General features: G+C 42.3%; 1 protein-coding gene across 2 annotated transcripts in view; it reads left to right on the plus strand.

Moving 5' to 3' along the window:
• The window catches only part of YY1 (YY1 transcription factor), a 35,440-nt gene that overhangs the window by 12,716 nt on the left and 8,312 nt on the right, over nt 1-14,412 (plus strand). For both annotated transcript variants that reach the window (XM_024196460.3, XM_024196461.3), the window contains exons 2-3: nt 3,336-3,498; nt 13,085-13,145. In XM_024196460.3, coding sequence (XP_024052228.1) covers nt 3,336-3,498; nt 13,085-13,145 — 224 coding nt within the window. The remainder of the gene's footprint in view (nt 1-3,335; nt 3,499-13,084; nt 13,146-14,412) is intronic.

The raw sequence follows: 14,412 nt of genomic DNA on the forward strand, positions 1-14,412 counted from the left end.
CCACTCAGCCCCCCGCCCACCGCTCTCCCCTGCGGGGGCAGGAGGCAGAAGCTTGGTCCTGCGGCAGCCAAGCTTCCCTCCTCCCCCGCTTCTTCGCACAACGTGCATTCCGGCCCCTCCTCCTCGCAGAGGAGCAGAGCCGAGCGCAGCGTGCTCGCTGCTCCGTAGAGGAGGCAGAGAGAGGTAGGGACGGGCCTGGGGGAAGGGGGTGGAACAGGTCATATTCCTCCCAGCCCCCTGCCATGAGCCGCTCAGGGCAGGGGGCTGGGAGCACCCCCACGAGCAGAGCACCCCAGCCTTCTGCCCTGCACCCCCCCCCCCCACCCAGGCCTCTGCCCTGAACCCCCCATCCAGCGGGCTGAGCAGGCTGGCGGCGTAAGATCAGCATTTTAATTTAATTTTAAATGAAGCTTCTTAAACATTTTGAAAACCTTGTTTACTTTACATACAACAATAGTTTAGTTATATAATATACACTTAGAGAGAGACCCCTTCTAAAAAAACGTTAAAATGTATTACCGGCACGCGAAACCTTAAATTAAAGTGAATAAATGAAGACTCGGCACACCACTTCTGAAAGGTTGCCTACCCCTGAACTAGCGCATACTAACCCAGGCTAGTTCTATCTTTTTTCCTTTTTCCTTCTTGTTCACTGTAGTCCTCCTTCCCCACTCCTGCCCCATCTAGTACATTTTCTTTCTACTTCCTTTGCCTTGCCTTTTCTTAAAACTGGGGGAGCTGTATCTGCCCTCTCTTATGCTGAGTCTTCGCTCTTTACTGTTGCATTATAAAGTGGGAGTTGATATCTTTCTGGTGTGGCTCTGGAGCTCACTCATGGGACAAAAGTGGCTTGACAAAGCTACCCTAAATAAGCAGGGCGGTGGAAGTAGGATTATACTAGCAAGGAGGTTATTTCTAACACTATACGTACTGGGCAGGTCTACACTACAGCAGGAATTGATGCTCTGAGATCGAGCCACCGGCGGTCGATTTAGCGGGTCTAATAAAGACCTGCCAAATAGACTGCAGGTCGCTCTCCAGTCGACTTCTGTACTCTACCCCCGACAAGAAGGCCTGGTCTACACTGGGGGGGGAGGGTCGGGTCGATGTAAGATACGCAACTTTAGCTACGGGGATACCGTAGCTGAAGTCGACATATCTTATTCCGACTTACCTCCCGTCCTCACGGCGTGGGATCGACGGCCGCGGCTCCCCCGTCGACTCCGATACCGCCACTCGCTCCGGTGCAGTTACGGAGTCGACGGGGAGCGCATTCGGGGATCGATATATCGCGTCTTAACGAGACGCGATGTATTGATCCCCAATAAATCGATCACTACCCGCTGATACGGCGGGTAGTCTGGACGTATCCGAAGAGTAAGGTAAGTCGACGGGAGATTTTCTCCCATCAACCCCCCACAGTGTAGACCCCGCAGTAACTCGACCTAAGGTATGTTGACTCCAGCTACGTTATTCATGTGGCTGGAGTTGCGTAGCGTAGGTCGACTTACCACAGTAGTGTAGACATAGCCACTGTGAGCTATGATAGAGGCACTATGAACAGAGTAAAGCTGCCCCATACCTGCTAACATCATACCTGATGTTTCATTACTCTGATCCTCGCTGTATTTTTGGAAGGCTCCTTGTGGATGGGAGAAGGAGAGGTGGCTCTCTGAGTCTTTCTCCCAGCAGCGAAACACTCTGAGGTGAATACTTCCTAAGGCCCTCTCCACACTGAAGAGAACTATTAGCCAGCTCCCCCTGCTGGATCAGGGGCTTTAAAACATCAGTAGAGAGAAACCAGTATCTTCACCACTTCAGCAGGCTTGGGGGTGGGTGTTGAGCAGCAGCACCAGGGACTCCTCCCAGGCCTGGTGGGAACAGGGAATTGAAAGGAGGACCTGCAGAGCTGGTAGAGAGGAATACTCCCTAATCAGCTTTCTGATCAAAGGTCTGAGTGATCCCTGTCCTTTGTTTACACAGTGGTATAGGGAAGTGGGAGCACAGTTTGATGTCCATGCTGGAAGAGGAAGCGCCTCAGCACGTGCAGGAGATTTCATTGGCTATCCTTTGCTCTCATGTTGTGTGATTAGGAAGGCAGCCAACAGAGTTGTCTCCACTGATTCATGCATTTTCCCTGTAGGACCTGTATGAAGGTCTGAAAACTGTAGTTTATAGGAAAAAACCCTAGAGTTGGCAGGACTGATGCCAAAGTAGACAGTAAAGATACCCCGTTTAGGCCATGTTTACACTACAGCGGCACAGCATAGTCCAGCAGTTCTCAAACTGTGGGTTGGGACCCCAAAGTGGTTCAGGACCCCATTTTAATGGGGTCGCCAAGGCCAGCATTAGACTTGCTGGGACTCAGGGCTGAAGCTGAAGCCCGAGCTCCACCCTCACCCCAGGCAACAGGGCTCGGGCTCCCTCCCTCCCCCCCGTTTCATATAGTACCTTTGTTGTCAGAAGAGGGTCCTGGTGCAATGAAGTTTGAAAACCCATGGCATAGGCACTTCCTATATTGATTGAAGGGGTTTTTCCATAGCTGTATGTAATCTACCTCTCTGAGAGGCAATAACTAGGTTGATGGAGGAAGTCTTCTGTTGATCTAGCTGCAGCTACTGTGGGGATAGGGTCAACCTAAACAGGTTACACATGGTGCAAAACTTTTCATAGCCCTGAGCAATGTAGCTAGGTTGACCTAAGTTTTAGGTGTAGACTAGGCCTACGCTAGACAAATTGGGGTTTGCTGCAGGGAAACAGGTCAGGAATAGGAAGGTAGATGTGTTTTTTGTCTTCCATGATCATCTACATACCTATTGGCTCTGGCTACTAAAATCCTCCACCACATCTTCAGTATTTTGCCTTCAAAGGTGATCTGTGGAGGTGCAATGTGCTTTTACCCAGGTCACCAAACATTTTATTTGAGTATTGCGGCATACCTGTTTCATTTTTTTTTTTTAAATACTTTTGCACATTCAGAGATCCACCAGTTAAATGTATGCTTCATCTCTAGGATGTTCCTAGTTATACCCCATAACTTGCACTTTACTAGATCTGAATACACATCTAATTAAAAAGTGTGTGCATATGTTCACCACGCCTCAGAAAATGTGTATTGTGGTTTTTTATAACTTGTGGAACTGATTCCTGTTGACTCCTTACAAGTAGCATAGGAGTCTAGAAGTGCACTGAGATTGGTTGGAGAACGTTAGAATTTTACTTGTAGCAATAGCTAATTTGCATTGAAATACTGGCCATGCAAAATGCCTGAAGATAGTATTCATGGTGTTTGATTTAATATATGTAAACAGCCAGGGTAATTTTGTCTATTTCAGATGATAAAAAAGACATTGACCATGAAACAGTGGTGGAAGAACAGATCATTGGCGAGAACTCTCCACCTGATTACTCAGAGTACATGACAGGAAAGAAACTTCCTCCTGGAGGAATACCTGGCATTGACCTTTCAGACCCCAAGCAGCTAGCTGAATTTGCTAGGTAAGTCACAAAAGAGCATCTGTTAAATCTAAAATGACTATCATTCCATTGTTTTCTTAAATAAAACCTTCATGAATACTAGTTGTCAAATTACTTTTGCCTGTTCCATTGTGACCTATATTACTTCACGTAAAGAGCCTGTGAAACAAGCAGTTAAAAGTAGCAGGAACTTGGGTCCTTATAACACAGTATTCTCAATATTTTGTTTCCATTTCCCAAATGCTATAGTCTTTTAAATATTTGATTTTTATCAATGCCAGATAATTTTCTTACTCTTTAGTCTTTGTGGCAGACAGGAATCAGATACCTTGAGAAGTTACATCTTTACACATGTCCTTACTATTGCTGTTTTGAAAGATTACCTGGGACTAAAAATGCATTTGAGTGAGAGGTGGCTACTTCCTTGTTAAATTTGACAAATCAAACGTGCAACACTCAAAAGTTGTCCAGTACAATAAGAACAGGCCAGTAGTGTTCAGTATGAAGATCTAATTATTAATTTTATTTTCATTCTTGACCACCTCAACCCCTATCAATGTTTGTGGGTTCTACAACTTGCTCCACTATATCAAATTTAGTTTTCAACAGTTGAGAAACTACAAAACCAATCTGTTGATCCTTTTTTTTTCTTCTTAGTAATGGAAAATATCTTTTGTATTGTGTTTATCGCAAAAAACCTTAACATAAAAAAAAAATGGTAAAAGTTGCATAGTCAGCACTTAAAAGTTTAGGAAACATCAGTTCAGGTTGCCTGTGCAATCTTAATTTGGCCCATTGTGCATATGCATTATGATACAGCATCTAATTACATGATCACTCACTGGTTGAGTGTGTAGGCATCCTTAATTCTGGCATTTCCTAAACTTTGAGCATTTGAGTAATCTTGTTTTTAAAACTGAAATATTAGCCCATGTGGTACGGTACCACATGATTTGTCAGCAAGGCTTGGGGAACATTAGATCCACAGCCCAGATTTCTACTACTTGAGGCAATAGCGAAATTAGTAGCAGTAGTCAGCTGTTACCTCTGTATGGGCCAGCCACTAGAAGGGGAAGAGATGTACAGTAGAACCTCAGAGTTACAAACACCAGAGTCACGAACTGACCAGTCAACCACATACCTCATTGTGAACCATAAGTACACAACCAGGCAGCAGCAGAGACCACCAAAAAAAAAAAGCAAATACAGTACTGTGTTAAACGTAAACGACTAAAAAAAAAAAGGAAAGCAGCGTTTTTCTTCTGCATAGTAAAGCTTCAAAGTTGCATTAAGTCAATTTCAATTGTAAACTTCTGAAAGAACCATAATGTTTTGTTCAGTTACGAACAATCTCCGTTCCCAAGGTGTTTATAACTCTGAGGTTCTACTGTAACTTCTGCCAGTGGAATTCACAGCTGTTTGCTAGACCGCAGGGGAATCCTGGGTTCCATTCCAGGTTTTGGTGGGGAGTGTACATAGACCCTTCTGTCTCTGCTCCCTCTGCTCCTGTTCCCCTTCCATAGTCTACCTCTGCTGTTGTCATCCCCTTATGCTGCTTAGATGCTAGCAGAGTAGCACTGAGAAAACCGTATACAGTCTTCCTGCTGTTGTTTCTGGTATCAAAGTGGCTCCCCAGCAGCTGGGAGGAACAACTGTGGGAAAAATGTTTGTCTCCATGGTGCGTCATCCTCAAATTTTGAGCATGCCCCATGTGCCGTTCAGCTGGCCTGTAGGAACTGTGTGGCAATAGAGTATGCTCAGTGCATATAAAATCTGACTGTAAGGCTGCCAGCCTTTACCGAAAATGTGAAAACTGCAATTTCCCCCCCTCCCTCCCAAATTCTTATATGTTGGCCAAATTTGTGCAGACTTTCACAAGGATAGCAAAAGGTACATTGCTGACATGATTGGAGCATGGACTTGAAATATGATAGTCAAAGTGTGGAGGTACTGGAGCGTCTCAAATGGTGGTAAGAATTTTTTAATATGGGCAAAAATATATATTTTCCCTGTCCTGATGCTAGTGTCAGGAAGGAGTTAAAATTCAGCCAGGAAAAAAAAAAAAACTGCTAAAAATCAAGGATATAGTTTCTGTCAATACATCATAACTTAGCATTGTTCTTTCTTACCGATGAACTGACCACCGTCAAGGCCCCCAACTTTCTGTAAGCACTCATCCCTCCCCCTCCCCACTCCAGCTCTTCGCTCTATCCCGAAAGTAGTCACAAATAACTGATGTAATCAAAATGGGTCTATAAGTATATTGTTCCTACTGTTATCTTTGTTTAAAAGTTTTTTCTTTATAACAATGTTTTCCCCTATAAATACAAAATAAATGCAAATAAATTAATAAAATGTATATAACTGGCCACTATGGCACCATATTTTTAAAGCTGCTTGTCAGTCTTCCCGATACTGTAAATAAACCCCCTTCAATATAATCTATGCTTGCCAAATTCTTAAAAAAAAAAAAAAAATTCTTTTGCCTAACACTGGGCAATGTTTCAACTGTGGGATTTATTTATTTATTTATTTATTGGAAAAAAATTTCCAGTAAGTCAGCCTGCAGCAGACATGAAAAAGTTCAGCCTGAACATTAACTATAGGTGGTTCCATCTGTGTGGCTTATAATATTTCATAACAACTTATGAAGTGTTGGTGTATATACTCCTACATTTGCTATCGGTCATAATAAACTAATTTCAAAAAATAAGATTACGTTACAAGAAAAACACTTGCTTTGATCTTAACTTATGTCGGTATTATCTAGAATTTTTGTCAAAGCAAGTTTAGTTCTGTATGCTATCCCGCATATACATATTGGTGTGGGTTGCATCCATCAGGCTAGTATCTGGGTGTTCGTTTGTTTTTAAAATGAATTTAAATGTTTGGTTCTGTTGTGCTACTTTATAACTGAGTGTGGTTACCTGCTACAGAATCTATTTAATGCTCCTCTAAGTTTTTTTTTTTATGTGAATTATTCTTGCAAATACTGGATGTTGCTATGCTGTGGCTTGTCTGACTACTCAAACTGTTCTCTTACTGATGAATTGTCCGTTGTCAGGGTTATTTTTTTGAGGTTTTTAGCTTTAACTGGCACATGGCTTCTGTTGGGTCTTTTTTACTAAAAAATAATAATGTACTGCATATGTTAACTTACAGAGAAAGAGACTTCTAAGCAAATATTGATAATGTTTTCAAATTATGAACTAATTTTTTGCTATCCTAGAATTTGTAGCAAGTATCATTATAAATCAACAGGCAAATTAAGTTTTTGAGCATACAATTGCTATTCAGATTTTCCTTGAAGTCACTTATGTCTTTACAATTATTCCATCTGTTTTTATACTGGTGCCATTCCTGTGGTATCTGAACACCTTAGGAATGCTGTCAAAATTGACAAGCCTCAAACTTGACTTACCAACCATTATGTGTTCATTACAGTCAGGAAAACCCAATCATGTCACCGCCTGCTAGTATGATTGTGTTGAATATGAAGAATAGGATGGGCAAAACCTTTCTAAAACAGTGAACGCTTAGAGGTTTTCAGTCAGTAGAGCATCACTTTCAAGAAATCCCTTCCTTCTTTTTGTTACCACCTTTGCTGTTGTGTTGTAAAGTTTATACGGCCAGTTTTAGAGAGAACTAGTGACAATGTGTATAATTCAGTTTTATGAAACTATGGATGGATGGCACAGTAAACAAGTTCTAATCTTCTGATGCCCATGCATTGCTGTTTAGGGCCTCAGTCCTGTTTGTGTTTGGGTCAATGGGGGGTGGGGAGGTGGGGGAAATCAACTTGAACGATGCAGGATCAAGCTCTAATTTTCCCTTGGTTAAAGTTTACTACTGATTCAGTTTTTACCTTGATTAAGATACCCAAGTGCAAGGAAAGGGAACCGTGAGTACGGAACAGGAAGAGAATAAAAAGTGAGATAATTGAAATTTGACGATTGATTAGGGCATATGAAGGGCTTGGCGGCTTGTTTTTGCTACAGTAGCAAATGGTCATATTTAGTGTGTGGTTTCTCAGTTATAGTGACTTAAGGATTTCTAAAATTTTACTCATCTAGTAATACTTTGAAAGTGACAGTGAACTTGAAATCCAGTCAATTTAAAGAATTGATGAAGTAATTTATGGTACCAAATCTACCCAAGTCCCATTGGCAGTTTTCATGGTTTAACAATCCAGTCATATTTTACTAGCTTTAAAAATGCGTTTTCTCTTCCTTGTTGCTGTGTACAAACTTAAAGGGGAAACGGGAAAACTGGCTAGACAGTGTTATGTAGGGCTGCTGTGGTTGCCTCCATTCCTTAAATTGATAGGAGGATGTGCAGTAGTGATTTGCAGAAATCACCTTACCAAGTTCACTATTGAGGCATCTTATTGATCCTCAAGAACGAAGTTCTGAGGCTAAGGTTCATTTCCAAATCCACAGGCAGCTGTGGGTCAGTTAACACTATAGGTGCCCTTGGGTAACGTAGCAGAATTTTTTGCATGCTCATCTGTAATACATTCTGCTACTCAAGCCTTTATGTTGGGATTGCAGTCATGTTTAGTGGTCAACTTCAGACAAACTTCCAGTATTTAGGACATCTCCTATCACTTTTTTTTTTAAAGATGCCATTTCACTCTCTCTCTCTCTCTCTCTCTTAAAATCTAATCTCTGTTGAGAGCATGTGTTGCTGTTACAGTGAGTAGCCAGATTGTCCCTTAAAATGCATTTGCCCTATAGCTTGCAGTGGTGGTGATGGTTGTTCCTTTGTCTCTGATGTATGGAGCTGGAATATTGGACCCTTGTTTAAACCTTGCAGGAACTAGTACAGCTGTGCCTGAAAGTAGTTCATAATTTCTAAAATAGCTGAAAATATTGTACACCTCTACCCCGATATAACGCTGTCCTCGGGAGCCGAAAAATCTCACTGTGTTATAGGTGAGACCGTGTTACATCAGGGTAGGGAGCGGCCCCGCCCCCCGCCCCAGCTCACCTCCATCTCTGCCTCCTCCCACAAGAGCGCTGCAGCTCCGCTTCTCCCCCCTCCCTCCCAGGCTTTCTGCGCCAATCAGATGTTTGGCGTGGCAAGCCTGGGAGGGAGGAGAAGCGGAGCTGAGCAGCGTGCTTGTGGGAGGAGGCGGCGGCGGCAGAGCGGAGGTGAGCTGGGGCGGGGTGCGGTTCCTCTGCACCCCCCCCCTTACTTGCTGCGGCCCCCCTGCCCCAGCTCACCTCCGCTTCGCCCCCTCCCAGGCTTGCCACCCCAATTAGCTGTTTGGCGTGGCAAGCCTGGGAGGGAGGAGAAGCAGAGCTGCGGCGCGCTTATGGGAGGAGGCGGAGCGGAGGTGAGCTGGGGCGGGGGGAGCCACAGCAAGTAACGCAGGCGCAGAGGAATCGCTTGCTGTAACACGAATTTGGATATAACGAGGTAAAGCAGCCCCATCCCCCGGAGCGCTGCTTTACCGCGTTATATCCTAATTCACGTTATATAGGACCGCATTATATCGGGGTAGAGGTGTGTATATAACAAGTTACATCAGAATAGTGTGATCTGTTGGGTAGCACTATCCAGTTAAGGCACATTCTGACGTGAATGGATGCATAAACTTTAGTTGTCCTTGTCACTTCCAAATCTTTATACAGGGTTTATGAAGAGTGCTGGCATTATTTGTGTTTAAACAGGACCAGAAAATATAAGTAACTATATACCTCAAACAGTGTGACTGATAGCAGATTTTTTTTCTCTTCAGTTTGCTTATTACAGGCCAACAATTGTTTGGGGATTTAAAATTTAAAATGTGAATGATTTTAAGCTCTTTACATGGTCTACTATTTAATCGATACACTCCTATAGATTTTATGTCTTTGCATGGGATGGTGAGAATCCCCTTAAACGAAAGACTAAAATGGAGCATTTTCTAAATTTGGTGTTAAGCGAAACTTATGTTGAAGTATAAAAATTCCATGATTGTCTGGAACCTAGTGGAAGTAAACAGTAGCTGTAATTCTGGCAGTTATGAACAGTGGTGGCTTATTTTTCCCTTTTCTTTTTAAAAAAATAAATACATTTACTTAAACTTACTTTTTTAAAAGTTGGCCTCTGATTTTCTTTCTAAGCACTGTTTGTGGCTGAACTGCTTAGAAACAGCAAAAGTACAAACTAAGAAAGAGGAAGTAAAATGTGAAGAAAGAAAAAGGGGAAAATATAACGGGTGGGAAGTTGCCACAGCCCTGAGTCTTAGTCATAACGTTCTTCCTTGTTTTAGCTTCTCCCTTTTTTCCTTTTGGCCCCTCTGTTCTTTCATTCACACTTCTTTCTCCACTTCTGCATGCTGTCCAAGCAGTAATCCTCTTCCTCTCCTGCATCCCCTTCATGCCTCCCTAGTACACTCATTGAATGAGGGCCAGTAGTGGCAACTCTCCTTGCAGTTGACCCCACCTCCCAGAATTGATAGAGCAATGGAGAGGGAACTATTTTAGCCATTGGTCATGTCAACTACTGCCACTTCTGCCACCAACTGAAGTGCTCTGGGAACTCCATCCCTGGAATAGGGCAGGCGTACACTACAGAATTACTTTGCTATAATTACATTGATCAGGGGTGTGAATTTTTCACACCTCTGAGTGATGTACTTATAGCCACCTAAGCGCCAGTGTAGATAGCGCTATGTCAGCGCGAGAGCTTCTCTTGACCACATAGCTACTGCTTCTCGTGGAGGTGGACTAACTATGCTAACGGGAGAATTCTCTCCCATTGGTGTAAAGTCTTCATGAAAGTGCTACAGTGGCACAGCTGCATTGGATGCAGTTTTAAGTGTAAACCTGCCCTAAGTCTCCTAGGTTAATAGCCTTAAAGACATCTGTGATTGTTATGCTTGAGTGGGGTTTTTTTTCCCTCACAAAAATGGCGCATTTGTACGTTCTTTTCAAAATAAGGTACCTTGTTCTGCTCAACTGTGTGAGAATGTGGCCTTCACAGTGCAAAACATGAATTGTTTTCTCTACTTGCAACAGAAATAATTGCATTTTCCAGAGCCTTGAATTGAAGGAGAAATTCTTATTCCATTTTATTGCAACTCGCTCTACCTTACTGTGACCCAACTATGTTAAAACACTAACTAGAACACCAGGATTAAAAACCCTTTAAAGATCATAGATTGTATTAGGGCAGCTTTGTACCACTCTCGTGGTGCAAAATTTAAAAATTACTTCTTAAAGACCCAAATCTTCTTTTTCTAATAAATTAAATATAAAGTTTAAGTTCTTCTTGCAGTACTGTGTGCTATTTGGTTAAAGAATGCCCTCTTTATCATATTGATGGTGGGTGGATGCACTTAACAGAGTGGCTACATCTCATACCCATGCTAGAATCTAATTCATTGTTTGTGTCATCAAAAGCCATATACCAGAAGAAGGAAAAGCATCAGCTACCAAGTTGTTGGTATAGCAGCTCAAGAAGATATCTCTGGTACTGAATTAACCCACTGCCCACTTAGGGAGAGCATAACAGAGCCAGGGCACTCCTGACAGGATGACCCCTGTCTTGGAAGCCATGTATTCCTTGTCTGCATCCCTACTGGGGCACAATAGGGACTCCTCCTTCCATTACTTTTGGGTTGTACAATGCAAGTCAGAAATGGATCTGTAAGGGACAGCAGTATATGACCTAGGGCTCATGGGGAATATCCTTCCTGATTTTACACGCGCACACACCACCATGTGTCCCTCAATCCAGTATCCATACTCATATCAGCTCTGGCTTGACTGGACACCCATGGGAGTGCAGCTGTATTCATGAAAGCCTGAGTAATCTGCCTCCTTGTGGATTAGATACTGCTGCCCAAAGAGGCAGTATAAACTAACAAGTCAAGTCAGCTAGTGCAGCCTTAGAGCCTCAAAGTATCAGGAGGAAAGTGATGAATGCTACAAGGGGAAGAATGAAGCAGTAAATTAACGTTGTCTTTAGCTGATGACTTCAAGGCATTCCAGGACCTCATCAGATCTATGGCAGAGACTCTAGATACACCTCTGGAAGTGGTGCAGGAGAAACCTTTCAAACTCCTGCACATTTTACACACTTCCATTGCTGGCAGGCTCGTGAGCTGATCCTCATTTATAAGCAAGACAAAAGACCTGCGACATGCGCTAGCTTCCATTTTGGCTACATCCAAGGGGGCTGACAGGAGATTCCACATCCCTTCCAAAGAACTTGGGGTACTTTTATTCCCACTCAGTATCAAAGTTGTTTCTGGAAGCTGCGGTCCAAGAGAGATCAAAGTGGCAAGAGTCTCCCAAATCTATATCTAAGGGGACAAATATTTAATATTGGCCTCTTCAATCTAGCAGAGAAAAGTATAACATGATCCAATGGCTGGAAGTTGATGCTAGACAATTCAGACTGGAAAGAAGGTGTAAATTTTTAACAGTCTCAAAAATTGTGGTGGATTCTCCATCACTGGCAATTTTTAAAATCATGATTGTATGCTTTTCTAAAAGATAAGCGCTAGGAATGATTTTGGGGAAGTTCTGTGGCCTGTTATCAGATGGTCAGGCTAGATAATACCAGTGGTCCCTTCATCCAATGTTTCAAGTTCAGAATGGTGACTCTGACCTCTATAGTTCCCTCATTAGATCCCTGAAGAGTGTTTTGTGGTTCTCAATCTGCAAGATGTCTATTTTCAGATATCCATTCATCCAGCCCACAAGAAACTTTTTGGATTCCTAGTGGAAACATCTCTCTATCAGTACAGGTCCTGTGCTCTCTGCACTTTCACTATAGAGATTGCACTACAGTACTTGTATTTTTCAGTTCACCTCATACTATTTCTTTTTATCTTTTTTACAGTGCAAATATTTGTAATAAATAAAGTTAGCATTGTACACTTCGTGTTCATGTTGTAATTGAAATCAGGATATTTGGAAATGTAGAAAAACATCCAAAAATATTTATAATAAATTTAAATTGGTATTCTGTTTAACATTGCGTTTAAAACTGCGATTAATAGCAACTATTTTTTAATCTAGTTTTGTTAGTCGCTTGTTAACTGCGATTAATTGACAGCCTTACTTTAAAAGTACAGTGTTCTGTATCTGAAAGATACTTATGTAAAGATCTTCAGATTTTAAAGTTTGTGTTGTATGGACTAAACTGCTTTTCCAAAATGCAAAAATATACTGTTACTGTGTGTGTATGTGTGTGTGTATATGTGTATGTATGTGTGTATATATATATATATATATATATATATATATATATGTGTGTGTGTGTGTATGTGTGTATATATATATATATATATATATATATATAAAAATACAGTAACAGTATATTTTTGCATTTTGGAAAAGCAGTTTAGTTATATATAACCTCACTACAGCATTAAACTCCAAGTGCAGTCGGTGTGTATGTAACTTGCAGGATTTTTTTAATATTAAAGCAAACAGTTTCCAACGAAGTGGGCATTCACCCACGAAACAGTTTCCAACGAAGTGGGCATTCACCCACGAAAGCTTGTGCTCCAATACATCTGTTAGTCTTAAAGGTGCCACAGGACTCTGAGTTTTAGGAAGGTTGGTTCTGCACACTTACCAGTGTTTTCTTCTTTTGTTTTTGTAAGAATGAAGCCACGAAAAATTAAAGAAGATGATGCTCCAAGAACGATAGCATGTCCTCACAAAGTAAGTGAAACTCTCAGAACTTAAAGCATTTCAGTGGTCAGTCACTTGTGGAACTGAATTTTGGGTGGCTCACTTTTTTTCTGTTAGGGAAGGACTAAGCTGAATATTTGTATTAAAGCTAAATATTGAGGCCTATTACTTTAAATACAGTTGCCTCTTTAGGTGCTTTCCAGATGCTAAAAGATTTCCTCAACTCTCCCTACAAACTGTGAATGTCCTAACACAAAAGGGAACCTTGTTTGCATGTAAGGTGATCATAGGAGTATGGCAGGACCCTTTGTCCCAGTAATGTAATTTTCCGTCTGATTACATGAAATCCTCATTAATCCTCTAGACTCCACCCGAACTATATTCCTTTTAATTTCTGTACTGCTTTTGTCTCGCACCTGGGTTCATGATATTGAGAACTTGGAGGCTCATTGGAGAACTTCATTCAGTAAAGATCAAGGATATGTGTATGTTGCAGCTGGGAACTAGCCTCCCAGCTCAGGTACACAGATTTGTGCTAGAAATAGCTGCGTGGGCATTGTGGCACTGGCAGAGGCTCAGGCTAGGCACCTGAGATCAAGCTTCTCTTAGGCCTGGTCTACACTACGACTTTAATTCGGATTTAGCTGCGTTAATCCGAATTAATCCTTAACCCGTCCACACAACGGAGCCAGTTACTTCGAATTAAAGGGCACTTAAAATCGATTTCTGTACTCCACCCCGACGAGCGGAGTAGCACCAAAATCGATTTTGTTAATTCGAATTAGGGGTAGTGTGGCCGCACACCACCGAATTAATGTGGTTAAAAACCGAATTAATGTGCTTAGTGTGGCCGCGCACAATCGAATTTATACAATCTGTTTCCCAAATTCGAATTATTTAAATTCGAATTAATCTCGTAGTGTAGACGTACCCTTAGGGGAATTCTGTGCCACTGCACAGTGCAGAAATTTTCAGAAATTAATGTTGTGCACGCAGAATTTCCTTTTTTTCCTCATAGAAATGGACTGCAGAGATGTTGGCCGCCAGTAGAGGCCACTGGACCCAGCACAAGGCTAGGGGGAAGAGGAGGGAATTGGAGGGTTCCCAATAGCTGCAGTTGTCAGCATGCCCTGAAGGAAGGAAGTGGCAGCTTGCAAGTCTTGGACCCAGCATCAGGCTGTTTCTCCCTCTGGTCTCGGGGGAGGGAGGGGGGTAAGAGGGTGAGAGTGTCTGGGCGTGTGTGTGTGTTGGGGGGAGGGGGAGTGTGAGTGTCTGGCCCCCTGGCTGGGTTCTGGGA

Source organism: Terrapene carolina, unplaced genomic scaffold, assembly GCF_002925995.2.
Source record: "Terrapene carolina triunguis isolate 2854851 unplaced genomic scaffold, T_m_triunguis-2.0 Scaffold96, whole genome shotgun sequence".
NCBI classification, from domain to species: Eukaryota; Metazoa; Chordata; order Testudines; family Emydidae; genus Terrapene; species Terrapene triunguis.